Here is a 14,595-nt window from a genome sequence, read left to right as displayed (position 1 = left end):
GTGTAGTTAGGCCCAAACCCGTTGTTTAGAGGGAATAAATGTCATTCATTCGGGCTGCGACCCTTTTAGATAGCCGTTTTTCTTTTACTATCTTTATTTTGGACCAGCCGCCATTACTACCACCACAACCACCACCAACCACGTCTCAACAGCCATCACACAACAACCACCAACCGCAATGCCGCTTCACAACAACAGCCACGACCCTTGCCGTCACATCTCGCCCTCGCAACCATCGCATCACCGCCATTCCCGCGCCGCTTGTGGGCACCGATCCTGGACTCGTACAGGGCGCGCACCGAGCAACGGGTGCAAAAACACCAGCCTTTCCGAGAAATCGGATCAAGAATCATTCACGCCCACTTTTCCTCTGTCCAATGGGGAGCCAGCCAGAGGTGAAGGGTCGAAGGTGAAGGAGCGAAGCCCCGGGGGCTATAAAGGGCCGCGTTCGCTCGCCGAAAAGGTAGTTGTTGAGGGAGTTTCTGAATCGGGAGAGAAAAAGAGTTTCTGAATCGCAGTTGGACGGAGTTGAGAAGAGTGGAGAGTGGGAGAGTTGGAGAGTTGTGGCGGCGGCGAAGGCAGTCAAGAGGGCGCTCGTGTCAGAGTCGGGGAGCTGCGGAGAGGGGAGGCCGGTAACGCGACCGAGGTCGCGGTGGAGTCGCTCGTCGCGGGACCCAAGCCAGCGAGATATCCTCATTCCCCCGAGCATCAACAACCCCCTCCTGTTTCCCCCCTGCGCTGAGATAGTGTGAGAAGGGGGCCCCGTTCCCACCCCATTCCAGGCAGTGCCAGCGAGGCCCGCAGAGTCGGGGTGCCACCGCCATTTTGCGGCTCATCACCAGACGGGTAGGCTCGACGCGGTCTCGAACCCAGGCCCGTCTGCCCCCCTCATCGTTGAGGGTGGTCCCTTTTTCTTTTGCTTTGAGAATATGTGTTGTCGGCGCCGTCTGTGAAGTAAAACTGTATAAGTGTTGCTGTGTGCTTGGTAGTCGGTAGTAGATCTGCATTGTTACATTTGCTTTTTGTGCAGAATTGTTGTGCTTCTTCTACTTTTACATTTGCTTTTGGTGTATAATTGTATATGTGTGCTTTCCGTTTGCCGTGGAATAAATGTGCTTTATGTTGAACTGTTTTTCCCGTTTCGCTTCGTCTTTTCTTTTATTGAATCTCCATCTTACTTCACGTAAAGGGTTGGTCGTGGGCTAAATACGCCCAATAATTAATCGAACCGTCGAGGTTGACGATAACACTGCTCGGTTATCCCGACAGTACGGAACGGGTCGCTTAAAGTGGCCCGTGTCCGAAGTCGACCTGCGGCGAGGTGCGATCGCCCGATCTACCCTCCATGTGGGTACTTAGGGAGGTCGAATTTGGCGAGCAACCCTATCCCACGCGGGGGGCCGATTGGCACGATCGTGGTGAGGCCGAAAGGCCCACCCGTGACTAGTTCCCGGCGTTAGTCCGAGAGGGTCACGACGGGATTGTCCGTCCGGTGGGCGACGTGCCTCGATTCGAGTTACGTGGCCGTTCGCACGCCGGCGGGCGCGAATCCGCAACAGTATGTTACAGTGAAGTGTAAATCCAGAGAGTAAGTATGTTCCATTGAAGTGTAAATCCAGAGAGTAAGTATATTACAGTGAGGTGTAAATGTAGAGAGTAAATATATTAGTGAGGTGTAAATCCAGAGTGTAAGTATATTACAGTGAGGTGTAAATGTAGAGAGTAAATATATTACAGTGAGGTGTAAATGTTGAGAGTAAATATATTACAGTGAGGTGTAAATCCAGAGAGTAATCATATTACGGTGAGGTGTAAATCCACAATGTAAGAAAATTACAGTGAGGTGTAAATCCAGAGAGTAAGTATATTACAGTGAGGTGTAAATCCAGAATGTAAGTATATTAAAGTGAGGTGTAAATCCAGAGAGTAAGTATATTACGGTGAGGTGTAAATCCAGAATGTAAGTATATTACAGTGAGGTGTAAATCCAGAATGTAAGTATATTACGGTGAGGTGTAAATCCAGAATGTAAGTATATTACAGTGAGGTGTAAATGCAGAGAGTAAGTATATTACAGTGAAGTGTAAATCCGAAGAGTAAGTATATTACAGTGAAGGGTAAATGCAGAGAGTAAGTATATTACAGTGAGGTGTAAATCCAGAGAGTAAGTATATGACAGTGAAGTGTAAATCCAGAGACTAAGTATGTTACAGTGAAGTGTAAATGAAGAGACTACGTATGTTACAGTGAAGTGTAAATGTAGAGAGTAAATATATTACTGTGAGGTGTAAATCCAGAGAGTAAGTATATTACAGTGAGGTGTAAATGTAGAGAGTAAATACATGACAGTGAAGTGTAAATCCAGAGAGCAAGTATATTACAGTGAGGTGTAAATGTAGAGTAAGTAAATTAAAGTTAGGTGTAACTCCAGAGAGTAAGTATATTACAGTGAGGTGTAAATCGGAACAGTAAGTATATTCCAGTGAGGTGTAAATCCAGAGAGTAAGTATGTTACAGTGAGGTGTAAATGGAGAGTAAGTAAATTAAAGTGAGGTGTAAATCCAGAGAGTAAGTATATTACAGTGAGGTGTAAATGTAGAGAGTAAGTATATTACAGTGAGGTGTAAATGTAGAGAGTAATTATATAACAGTGAAGTGTAAATCCGAAGATTAAGTATATTACAGTGAAGTGTAAATGTCGAGAGCAAGTATGTTACAGTGAGGTATAAATGTAGAGAGTAAGTAAATTAAAGTGAGGTGTAAATCCAGAGAGTAAGTATATTACAGTGAGGTGTAAATGTAGAGAGTAAGTATGTTACAGTGAGGTGTAAATGTAGAGAGTAAGTATATTACAGTGAGGTGTAAATGTAGAGAGTAAGTATATTACAGTGAGGTGTAAATGTAGAGGGTAAGTATGTTACAGTGAGGTGTAAATGTTGAGAGTAAGTATATTACAGTGAGGTGTAAATGCAGAGAGTAAGTATGTTGCAGTGAGGTGTAAATGTAGAGAGTAATTATGTTACAGTGAGGTGTAAATGTAGAGAGTAAGTAAATTAAAGTGAGTTGTAACTCCAGAGAGTAAGTATATTACAGTGAGGTGTAAATGTAGAGAGTAAGTATATCCCAGTGAAGTGTGAATCCGAAGAGTAAGTATATTACAGTGAAGTGTAAATCAAGAGAGTAAGTATATTACAGAGAGGTGTAAATGTAGAGAGTAAGTATATTACAGTGAGGTGTAAATGTAGAGAGTAAGTATATCCCAGTGAAGTGTGAATCCGAAGAGTAAGTATATTACAGTGAAGTGTAAATCAAAAGAGTAAGTATATTACAGAGAGGTGTAAATGTTGAGAGTAAGTATATCACAGTGAAGTGTAAATCTGAAGAGTAAGTATATTTCAGTGAAGTGTAAATCCAGAGAGTAAGTATATTGTAGTGAAGTGTAAATGTGGAGAGTAGTTATATTACAGTGAGGTGAAAATGGAGAGAGTAAGTATGTTGCAGTGAAGTGTAAATCCAGAGACTAAGTATGTTACAGTGAACTGCAAATGTAGAGTAAATATATTACAGTGAGGTGTAAATGTAGAGAGTAATTATATCACAGTGAAGTGTAAATCCGAAGATTAAGTATATTACAGTGAAGTGTAAATGTCGAGAGCAAGTATGTTGCAGTGAAGTGTAAATCCAGAGAGTAAATATATTACAGTGAAGTGTAAATCCAGAGAGTAAGTATATTACAGTGAGGTGTAAATGTAGAGAGTAAGTATGTTACAGTGAGGTGTAAATGTAGAGAGTAAGTATATTACAGTGAGGTGTAAATGTAGAGAGTAAGTATGTTACAGTAAGGTGTAAATGTAGAGAGTAAGTATATTACAGTGAGGTGTAAATGTAGAGAGTAAGTATATTACAGTGAGGTGTAAATGTAGAGAGTAAGTATGTTACAGTGAGGTGTAAATGTTGAGAGTAAGTATATTACAGTGAGGTGTAAATGCAGAGAGTAAGTATGTTACAGTGAGGTGTAAATGTTGAGAGTGAGTATGTTACAGTGAGGTGTAAATTTAGAGAGAAAGTAAATTAAAGTGAGTTGTAACTCCAGAGAGTAAGTATATTACAGTGAGGTGTAAATCCGAACAGTAAGTAAATTAAAGTGAGGTGTAAATCCAGAGAGTAAGTATATTACAGTGAGGTGTAAATGTAGAGAGTAAGTATATCACAGTGAAGTGTGAATCCGAAGAGTAAGTATATTGCAGTGAAGTGTAAATCCAGAGAGTAAGTATATTACAGAGAGGTGTAAATGTAGAGAGTAAGTATATCACAGTGAAGTGTAAATCTGAAGAGTAAGTATATTACAGTGTAGTGTAAATCCAGAGAGTAAGTATATTGCAGTGAAGTGTAAATGTGGAGAGTAGTTATATTACAGTGAGGTGAAAATGGAGAGAGTAAGTATGTTACAGTGAAGTGTAAATCCAGAGACTAAGTATGTTACAGTGAACTGCAAATGTAGAGTAAATATATTACAGTGAGGTGTAAATCCAGAGAGTCAGTATATTGCCGTGAGGTGTAAATGTAGAGTAAATACATTACAGTGAAGTGTAAATCCGGAGAGCAACTATATTACAGTGAGGTGTAAATCCAGAGAGTAAGTATATTACGGTGAGGTGTAAATCCAGCATGTAAGTATATTACAGTGAGGTATAAATCCAGAATGTAAGTATATTAAAGTGAGGTGTAAATCCAGTGAGTAAGTATATTACGGTGAGGTGTAAATCCAGCATGTAAGTATATTACAGTGAGGTATAAATCCAGAATGTAAGTATATTAAAGTGAGGTGTAAATCCAGTGAGTAAGTATATTACGTTGAGGTGTAAATCCAGAATGTAAGTATATTAAAGTGAGGTGTAAATCCAGAGAGTATGTATATTACAGTGAGCTGCAAATCCAGAGTATATTATGGTGATGTGTAAATCCAGAATGTAAGTATATTACAGTGAGGTGTAAATCCAGAGTATATTACGGTGAGTTGTAAATCCAGAATGTAAATATATTACAGTAAGGTGTAAATTCAGAGAGTTCTTCGCCTGTCATCCTTCAGTGGTCGGCAAAATGAGTACCAGCTTTCTGCGATGTCCCGGTATGGTGCCACAGTTTAAAATAGGTACACTGTATCCCTGCGTGTCGTAAGAGGCGACTAAAGAGTTGGCGCCAGGAAGGGCATCCAGCCATAAAAAAAAAACCACATTGCCTTAAAAGGGAACCATGGTGGAAGATTGTCATGGGACCCACAAGGCTAACCCCAGTTAAAGAAGGTGTTGCGGTTCTCGGAACCGCATGCATCCAACATACAGTGGACCCAAGACAGTTATTCCATTAACATACATGCAGATAGTCCCGTCTCTTTTGTCGAGCGGGACAAAGGCGCATGTGTTGCAAGAATCTCATCGCTTGGTTTGCTGACATCATTTCTTCTTCATTTCATTTCTGACTTCATTCCTACTCTTCTTTTCTGATCATTCCTGAGGTAAATCTGAGTTTGGGACCTTGCGGAGGCCAACACCTGCAGCACAGCTGCGAGGAAACCACAAAAACCTCACAATAATGGCATCGCACGAGCATTATCAGTGCAGAGAACCGAGTTATACAGTGTGCTTGGCAGCTCGAGATTATCGACTCGAGCTTCCGATGATCTGGGGAAGATGGCCGGTTGCATTGAAAAGGCATACAAATGAATATCTCTTTAAAAAGCTACACGGATGGTGTTTTTCACAACACAGGAAACATTCCCAGCAAGACGCCTTCGCTGCACAGAACACGTACCGAGGCTGATAATAGAAAGGCAACCCCACGCCACGTTGGGCGGGATGCGAGTGTGCAAAGCGCAAGTGGCGCGTTCCTTTCAACCTATTTCTGGACGAGCTATATCAGCATTCTTTTTTTCCCCCTTCATTTCTCCATCTGACACTATATATATATATATATATATATATATATATATATATATATATATATATATATATATATATATATATATATATACACACATATATCCTTTTCATTCTAAACCTCCATATAATTATTATATTCAAGTGTTCGCCTCAATATCTGACACATGTCGGTGTCCCTCATCTGACACATGTTGGTGTTGCCCAGAGCACACGATCACAGAATCGAATGAACACGAGCGCTGGCCACCTGCGTAATGGCGGATCGAGCACACTGTACGGAATGTGTTCGAAGGCAGACGAATGGACACATCTTACTGTCTGTGCATGGGTTCCCCATAACATTGTACCTTTGGTCCTCGCTGGTGGCCACAGATGTTCCCCACGGACAGTGAACGTCTACTCGCCTCTACGGAAAGCGAAGCTGCGATCGGGCAGAGGCATGTTGTGCAGCTCGAGCCACATGGCACACACGCAGCAGGCATGCAAGACCGATGCCGCTCTCGGCAGGTCGTCAGGGCATGGTCCGGGGGTTCGTGCAAGGCAATTCATGGCGAGGAGTTTGGTGTGGGTGATTCATATCATGTCCTGGGTTCGGAGAGAGACATTCAACAGCACGGAATCGTCTTGCCGGAAATAGAATGTTGCAGTTTCTGGCCATCGTGGCCGGCCCTTCACACCCACGGTCTCGACGCGAGCTGCCTGAAGCAAGAGACGATGCGCCAGCTGTCAGGGGCGTATGGCACCATGGAGCATTCCCCCAAACGTATTGATGGCGCGTTCGGGCAATCAATTATACAAAGGTACCGAGAGACCGTTGCCTTAACTCCTCTCCTGTCTTGCTGCAATACCTCCTCTTCATCGGGTTTTCTGTGTGTGTGTGTGTGTGTGTGTGTGTGTGTGTGTGTGTGTGTGTGTGTGTGTGTGTGTGTGTGTGTGTGTGTGTGTGTGTCCTCGCACCTGTCTATATAAGTCAGCCAGCAGAATATTATTATTATGATCATTATTATTATTATTATTATTATTATTTTCAGGTTTGGTATGCTCTGCGTCCGCTTTCATAAATTGCTTGTTTGTTGCCGCACCATACCTTTCTTCCCTATCTCTGTTTGCACACCCCAATAAATCTATTGATTGTACCACATACTTTTCCTCGCCCCATTGTAAATAAATTATTATTAGAAATGTTCCCAGCTCATTTTTGTCTTTTCCTTCATTGATCCAGCGTGGTCCGAATCCGAGCTTAGCCGGAACTTTATTCCCAACAATCCGTTCCTATTAGCTGGTACATCCTTGACAGTGTCGCACGGCTGCATCCGATCCGGTAAAGTGATCCGGTTCGGACAAGGCGTACCGAGGGCGTGTTCCCCGATAATTAAATCACGTGATTAATGGCACGATTAGTGTTCCCTCGATTGGCGCATGAAGTAACCCGATTAACCCATAGATGAGAGGACCATAGGACACGCGTTTGAGTTATTGGCATCCACGGTTAGTTCAGCAACTCGCCGCATCACGGTATTATCCGTGTGCGACGGCCTGCAATTCCGGAGAATCTGGTGGGAGCCGAGATAGCTTTCCCCCCTCGTGGTCTTCTCACCAAACCTCCGCCCACAACAAAGGCATTGATAATTGAGATTTCAGTACACAGTGTTTTTGGTCTAAACAATGCAGAAATCAAGAAAATGACCAAGTAGCAAGACTTCAAGAACGAAGTGAAATGATCCTAGAAGCTGAAGAGTGCCAAAATTGTACCAGTGATAATTAGGGCTACAGGAATGATAAAGAAGAACCTCGTAAAGATCCGATAAACCATCCCTGGGAACATTACCACAAACAAACTACAGTTGGAGGCTGTCCGGAGTGTGGTGATGACCCTGAAAAGAGCCCATGGAACAAAACTCTGAGAACAACACAACTTCACAACTTAGGCCATGATTCACGATCCTTCACAGAAGCGAAGTTGGATACTTCGAGTTCTGGGAGAACTCTGTTCCACCTTCTGAAACCCAAATTATGGAGATGCTCAATCACTCTCACACTGACACACACACACACACACACACACACACACACACACACACACACACACACACACACACACACACACACACACACACACACACACACACACACACACACACACACCTCATCCATTTATAGTGGAAATACGGTGTGGTAGATTCTCCTTCTTCATTTTTTACGGACAAATGGATGGACGGACGGACATAGTCAAATATTGAAACGGCTTCACCGCTTAAAATTGGAAACACTATCAACTGTTACTGTTGTTTTTTTATTTGTAGAATTTTTAATGAAACTGTAATCATGTGCATTCGTGTTTGGAAAATTTTAAAATTTCCCTTAAGAATCATGAACCACAAGGAATATATCCCCCTTTTTCCCATTGAAACAATGACCCAACATTCACGGATTTGACATTCGTGACATTTATCAGAAACATATCCCTCGCGAATGTCGGGGTATTACTATATAATAAAATTATTACTGGGTGCAGTAACCTCCTTAGGGTGTGACATCTCAGAACAGCAATGCATGCACACACGCCTGGACTCACTGTTGTATCAGATAATCAAGTGTCATCTCCATGACCTTATGGATGCCAAGCTCATCAATATGACGTGTGGAGAAGTACTGCAGACCATAGTTTTTCAGGATAAAGCTGAAAAAAAGAACAGAAATATCAACTGATTTTGTAGGAAGTGGCAATACTTATTTATACATGGGAATTTGGCTTCCAATTATATTCCTACATTGATACGAGCTGAAGTACCCGGCATTGCCCAGGGAAATTCAATGACATAGGTATTTAAATATTTCCTGTGTGACAATTACAAAACACATCACTCGATCACTCCTGGGAAAAACCCAGGCAGTGTATAAGCAACATACTCAACCAAAGCCTGAACATGGAGGTGTTATAAAAAAACCTGTGCAAAGGAACCTATTTAATAACAGGCACATGTGGAAACACTATTGATGTAGGACTGGAATGTCCGGGGATTGACGTCACCAGGGGGGTGGAGCATGCGCATATGCAATAGAGGCGTTGGTTAAGGTTTCCATACGTCTGAGTCGTGTGCATATTTCCTCATCCTAAGAGACTAGAATACTCAGCATATTGGCTTATCCAGGATCCAACAAATTGGCGACAAAGGTTATCGATTGTTCAGGAACCCTAAAGGATGGCTGTGTTGGGGAGAAATCGACGACGGGAGAAAGACCAACCTGCCACTGGCATTGGTGGGAGCAGAGAGGTTTAAAATGGTGAAGAACTCGTGCAGTCCAGATGCTCCAAAATGAAGTCTGATGACAATTTGAAGGGGTTGTTAGCAGAACACTTCACTACTAAACCCATCGTGATTGCTGAGTGACAAATTCTGGATGGCCAACCAAGGTGAGCCCGAGTCCGTGGCCAACTTCATAATACATTTGAAGCAGCTTACTTCAATGTGTGTGTTTGGATGATTTCTACAAGAAGCCCTCAGAGACAGACTTGTGTCCGGACTTCACCCAAAAATGGAAAGAACCCAAACAAATTTGTTATTGAAGGCAATTTTATATTTTGAAGTCACCATAGTAAAATGTTTGTCAGACGAATTAGCTGGCAAAGCTAACAAGGAGCACATGGGCAGTCAAACAGCAAGGACCAAGGACGGAGCGACGAAAAAAACTTCAATAGGGAGGAGGTCAAAGCCAGCCCGGCGAGCGGCGAGAGTGCCATTCTGTGCGCCAGTCTGGAAAAAGGCGGGAGCGCCATTTTACGGATGGTCAGAACCTATATGCAAGTGCTGTGGATCAGCGGGATGTCCGTGCAAGTGCTGTGGAGGAAATCATCACCCTGAGAAGTGTCGGCTTCAAGATGTGACCTGTTACGGGAGCCATAAAATGGAACATGTACGAAAAATATGCCCCATGAACAGTTCGACCAGATATGTGGATTCAGCGGTGAAGGACAACACCGATTGGGAGTGGTCAGGAAAACGAGCATGAAGCATCTGGTTTGTATTGTTTTATTGCATCAACCAGTAAGGTAAAGCCAGTAAGGCTCAGTGTGATGGTAGGTTGCACAGACATTGTCATGGAACATGACACGGAAGCACCCTGCTCAACTGTTTCAGAAACTGTATATTATAAGTTGTCTGAATTTCCATTGTACAACAACAAAAAACTTTGCATAGATATATGGGGGAATTATTTCCTATTGTTGGATGGACCAAGGTATTAGTGTGGTATGGGATTAACCAAGATTTCATGTTTGAACTTGTTGGTGTGAAAGGGAACCGTCCTCCATCCTTGTTGGGGAGGAATTGGCTGAGTAAGATAAAACTACATTGGGAAAGTATCTTCGTGATTACAAGGGTTTTAAAACCCAAAGTTTCTGGCCCTCAATCAAGTCAATTCCCACCAGAGTGTAAAAAGCTGTAAAACTGGAATAGCTCATTGTTCACAAGTGAGATTATGGGCAAAAAAGGGTTCACTGCATCTCTCAAGCCAAAGCCTGATGCAAAACCAGCATTTCAGAAAGCTCGAAAGACACCGTATTGAAGAAAATTAAAATGACAGGTTAATTAAGGATGACATTTTGTACCCTGTAGATTGTAGTGATTGGGCATCCCCAGCAGTCCATGTGCCCAAATCAAATGATAAGGTGGGTTTGTGGTGATTATAAAGTGCTTAAGGCGGAGGGATGAGGAGCTCCTTGTGAGCCAACGGCCATCCATATCTAGTGCCCAACTGTGTCTGTGGACGTCCTCCTGCAGTTGGGTTACTTTTTATTAGGAGATTGGTGGCAGGATTTGCACTCCGGCCACCGTAAAACCATTCATTCCGCAAAACACAAAAACGCAAAAAAAATCTGAAAACCCACTCCGTGGGAGTACCTCCTGTGCAGCTTCCCTTCGTGGGGCAGCTCACCGGATGACGGGATTGGGGCAAAGCCTTCGGGACCCCCAATCTTTGATGATAGGAGGGAAACCACAGGGTAACATCCCTGGGTCAGATTGCGAGAGAGTGTGCCGGAGTAGTGCTAAGGTGTCGTCCACCAGACGGCGGTCTCCTTGGGTTAACCTGAGGCGGTCCCTTTGGGTGGGTGCCTGGAATATCCTATCCCGAAGTGAGGATGATCACCTGTGTCTGTTATCATCTGAACTCAAGCGTTTGGACGTCTGTATTTCAGCACTCTCTGAGGTTCGGAGACCGGATTGAGGTGAGATAATGGTGGGTGGTTACACCTACTATTGGTCTGGTCACTCTGATGGTTACCATACTCAAGGAGTTGCTGTGGGTGTGTCCAATAAACTGACCACAATGATAATTGAGGTAACACCGGTCAACGAGCGTATGATGAGACTAAAGATTCGCCACTCCTTAGGTGTCATTTCCCTGGTCTCTGTCTATGCTCCGACTGAGGTGAGTGATCTCACCGTGAAGGATGCATTCTACGCCATGCTCGAGTCTGTGGTTGATCAGTGCCCCAGACGAGATACACTTCTAGTCTTGGGGGATTTCAATGCATCGACTGGAACTGATAGGGATGGTTATGAGACATGTGTTGGTCCCCATGGGTCAGGAAATATGAACCAGAATAGCACGAAGTTCCTTGACTTTGCAAGAAGTCATGGACTTAGGGTGGCTGATTCAAGTTTCAGCACCTACAAGCTCATCACTGGACTTGGTATTCCAATGCAGGCGGTGTGGCAAAGCAGATTGACCATGTCCTCATTGATGGTCTCTGGAGGATGACACAGAACTGTAGGGTCCACCGTAGTGCTCAGTTCCTAAACACTGACCACCGTGTTGTTGTGGCAACTCTAAAGCTGCACCTTAAATCCGGGAGAATGGTACCATCCCAGCCGAGGCTGAATGTTGGCAAGCTCAAGGATGAGATGGTAGCTGAGGAGTTTGCAAATAGGCTAGGCAGACATTTGGGAGGTCTGGGTGCATTTGGGGGTCCTGAAGAGTTGTGGGGTGCCTTCAAGACCACCGTCCTTGATGTTGCCGGTGGATGTCTTGGAACTCACCACAGGGCAAAGAGGAATTTTGTCTCTCAAGGGACACGAGTCTCTCAAGGGACACGAGTCTCTCAAGGGACATTGACCAGTCGCAGGGCCAGGCTGAATGGCAGAGCTGAGCTGTTCAGGGAGCTGAGGCATAAAACTGTACGTGCACTAAGGGTGGACAAGGAGGCCTATGTGCAAGGAATCTGTGAGGGGCTAGAGCAGCGTTTCTCAACCTTTTCACCCTTGTGGAACCCTTGAAATAGTTTTCATGTCTCAGGGAACCCCTGCATAAAAATTATTATATACCATTATTAATATCTAGCTCTTTTTAATTTTTATCGTTGTTCATGTGGTAAATATAATATATTTTTTTCGGATACCTGGTTTCAGGAAAAAATGACCCCCTTTTTGTCAAATTTATTGGCAATGAAAAAAAACCATACAAAAACATCGAGGTTTTAATTCACAAAAAAATAAAACTTTTTTAATCAAAAAAAAAAAACACCTCATGAAACTTGATCAACAAAACTTAAACAAATCATGCTGAAGCAATAAAGGGAAGAAGAAGAAGAAGAAGAAGAAGAAGAAGAAGAAGAAGAAGAAGAAGAAGAAGAAGAAGAAGAAGAAGAAGAAGAAGAAGAAGAAGAAGAAGAAGAAGAAGAAGAAGAAGAAGAAGAAGAAGAAGAAGAAGAAGAAGAAGAAGAAGAAGAAGAAGAAGAAGAAGAAGAAGAAGAAGAAGAAGAAGAAGAAGAAGAAGAAGAAGAAGAAGAAGAAGAAGAAGAAGAAGAAGAAGAAGAAGAAGAAGAAGAAGAAGAAGAAGAAGAAGAAGAAGAAGAAGAAGAAGAAGAAGAAGAAGAAGAAGAAGAAGAAGAAGAAGAAGAAGAAGAAGAAGAAGAAGAAGAAGAAGAAGAAGAAGAAGAAGAGAGACTTCGCGAGACTTCGCGCTAGGAAGCACAGAGAAGATAGATGGACAACATGAAGAATCCTCTGGAGGATTCTTGGTCTTCGTGGGGTGCCACCAAAACTGGTCAATCTGATGTCTGAACTCTACTCTGGTACTGAGCATGCTGTGAAATGTGGTGGTACCATCTCTGACTTATTTCCAGTTGTTAATGGAGTTCGTCAGGGGTGTGTACTGGCCCCCACACTTTTCAGCACCTGTATGGACTGGATTCCAGGGAGGATGTCGGAGAGATCAAGCTGCGGTGCATCGTTTGGGAATGTCAAGATCTCGGACCTTGATTTCGCAGATGATGCAGTCATCTTTGCGGAGACTTTAGATATCCTTTTGGAGGTTCTCGAGGTGCTGAATGAGGAGTCGGAGCCGCTGGGATTACGGGTTTCTTGGGTCAAAACTAACATCCAGGCTTTCAATGACATTTGGATGCTGCTGTCCTGTCTGTGTCTGTTTGTGGTGAGGATGTTGAGGCCATGGAGACATTCACTTACCTTGGCAGTGATATTCATGTCTCTGCTGGCTGTGAGTCAGAGGTCAATAGACGTCTGGGTCAGGCCTGGGGAGTCATGGATTCATTGGATCATGGGGTGTGACGCCGGTACCTGTGCGGGAGGACGAAAGTCCGAGTCTTCTGGTCCTTGATGCTTCCAGTCTTGCTCTATGGATGCGAGACTTGGACTCTGACCAAGGATCTGAGATGGAGACTTAATTCCTTTGGTACCAGGTCCCTTTGGAGAATCCTTGGCTTTCGCTGGTCGGATTTTGTGTCCAACGAGTAGTTGCTGAGAGAGACTCGGATGAGATTTGTTACCTGCATAGTCCGTGAGCGTCAGTTGCGGCTGTATGGACATGTGACTCGTCTTCCTGATGCCGATCCGGCTCACCAGATTCTCTCAGCGAGGGAGTCTCATGAGTGGAGGAGGCCAATGGGCGGACCACGTGCCTCATGGTTGCAACAGGTTGACCGGCATCTCAAGGAGATGGGGATGGGCCTGGCATCTGCCTGGGGGATGGCCAGACGGAGGCTCCTGGCGTACCGGTTGAAAGTGGACATGGTGACGCGCTGTTCTGGCACATGCTCCCATACCTGACTTGATAAAGTGGTTAACGAGGCGATTGAGGATGATTGGTACAAACTCCTCAACATACTGGATCTGTTTGCCAAAGTCACACAAAATGGTACAAAACCCAAATTCTTCTTGAAAAGGTCAAAATAAGCCAAAAGGCCAATTTGAGCCAAATTTTCTAAAATCCTCAATTTGCATCCCATTGACTTGAAATTTGAAGAGCATTTTCATGTCACATCGCTGAATTCAATGACCCATTAATGTTAAGGTTAAAAGGTCAACACAGGCCTAATTTCTAAAATTGATAGATCGGGCCAAAAACTAAATATATCACGATATCTCAAAAAGTTGTGGACGAGTTATGACAAAACAAGGTGGATGAGTTGGATAGGTGACAAGAACAAGCGGGTTGGATTTTGGTTCAGGTACAGCCCATCAGTGGGGATACAAGACGTGAACTGTTCCACCTGGCAGAGGTATGCGCTCTTCTGAGTGCCATTCTACTTTGTGCTGTTTTGCCAAGTTGTCACTCTTCGAGTTTTATTTAATTATCTTGCCAAAACGAAGTTTTTGCAAGATATGTTAGTCAGCTTGTATGTTTTTTTTTTTTT

General features: G+C 43.6%; 1 protein-coding gene across 1 annotated transcript in view; it reads right to left on the bottom strand.

The window, feature by feature from the left end:
* The window catches only part of ARG2 (arginase 2), a 173,602-nt gene that overhangs the window by 52,950 nt on the left and 106,057 nt on the right, over positions 1-14,595 (bottom strand). The window contains exon 6 of the mRNA XM_085890302.1: positions 8,515-8,619. Coding sequence (XP_085746428.1) covers positions 8,515-8,619 — 105 coding nt within the window. The remainder of the gene's footprint in view (positions 1-8,514; positions 8,620-14,595) is intronic.

The sequence above is a fragment of the Eptatretus burgeri genome, chromosome 7 (assembly GCF_056783735.1).
Source record: "Eptatretus burgeri isolate ZD-2024b chromosome 7, Ebu_testis_v1, whole genome shotgun sequence".
Taxonomy (NCBI): Eukaryota; Metazoa; Chordata; class Myxini; order Myxiniformes; family Myxinidae; genus Eptatretus; species Eptatretus burgeri.
Note: the sequence above shows the minus strand (reverse complement) of the source record. Positions and strands in the feature narration are given on the sequence as shown.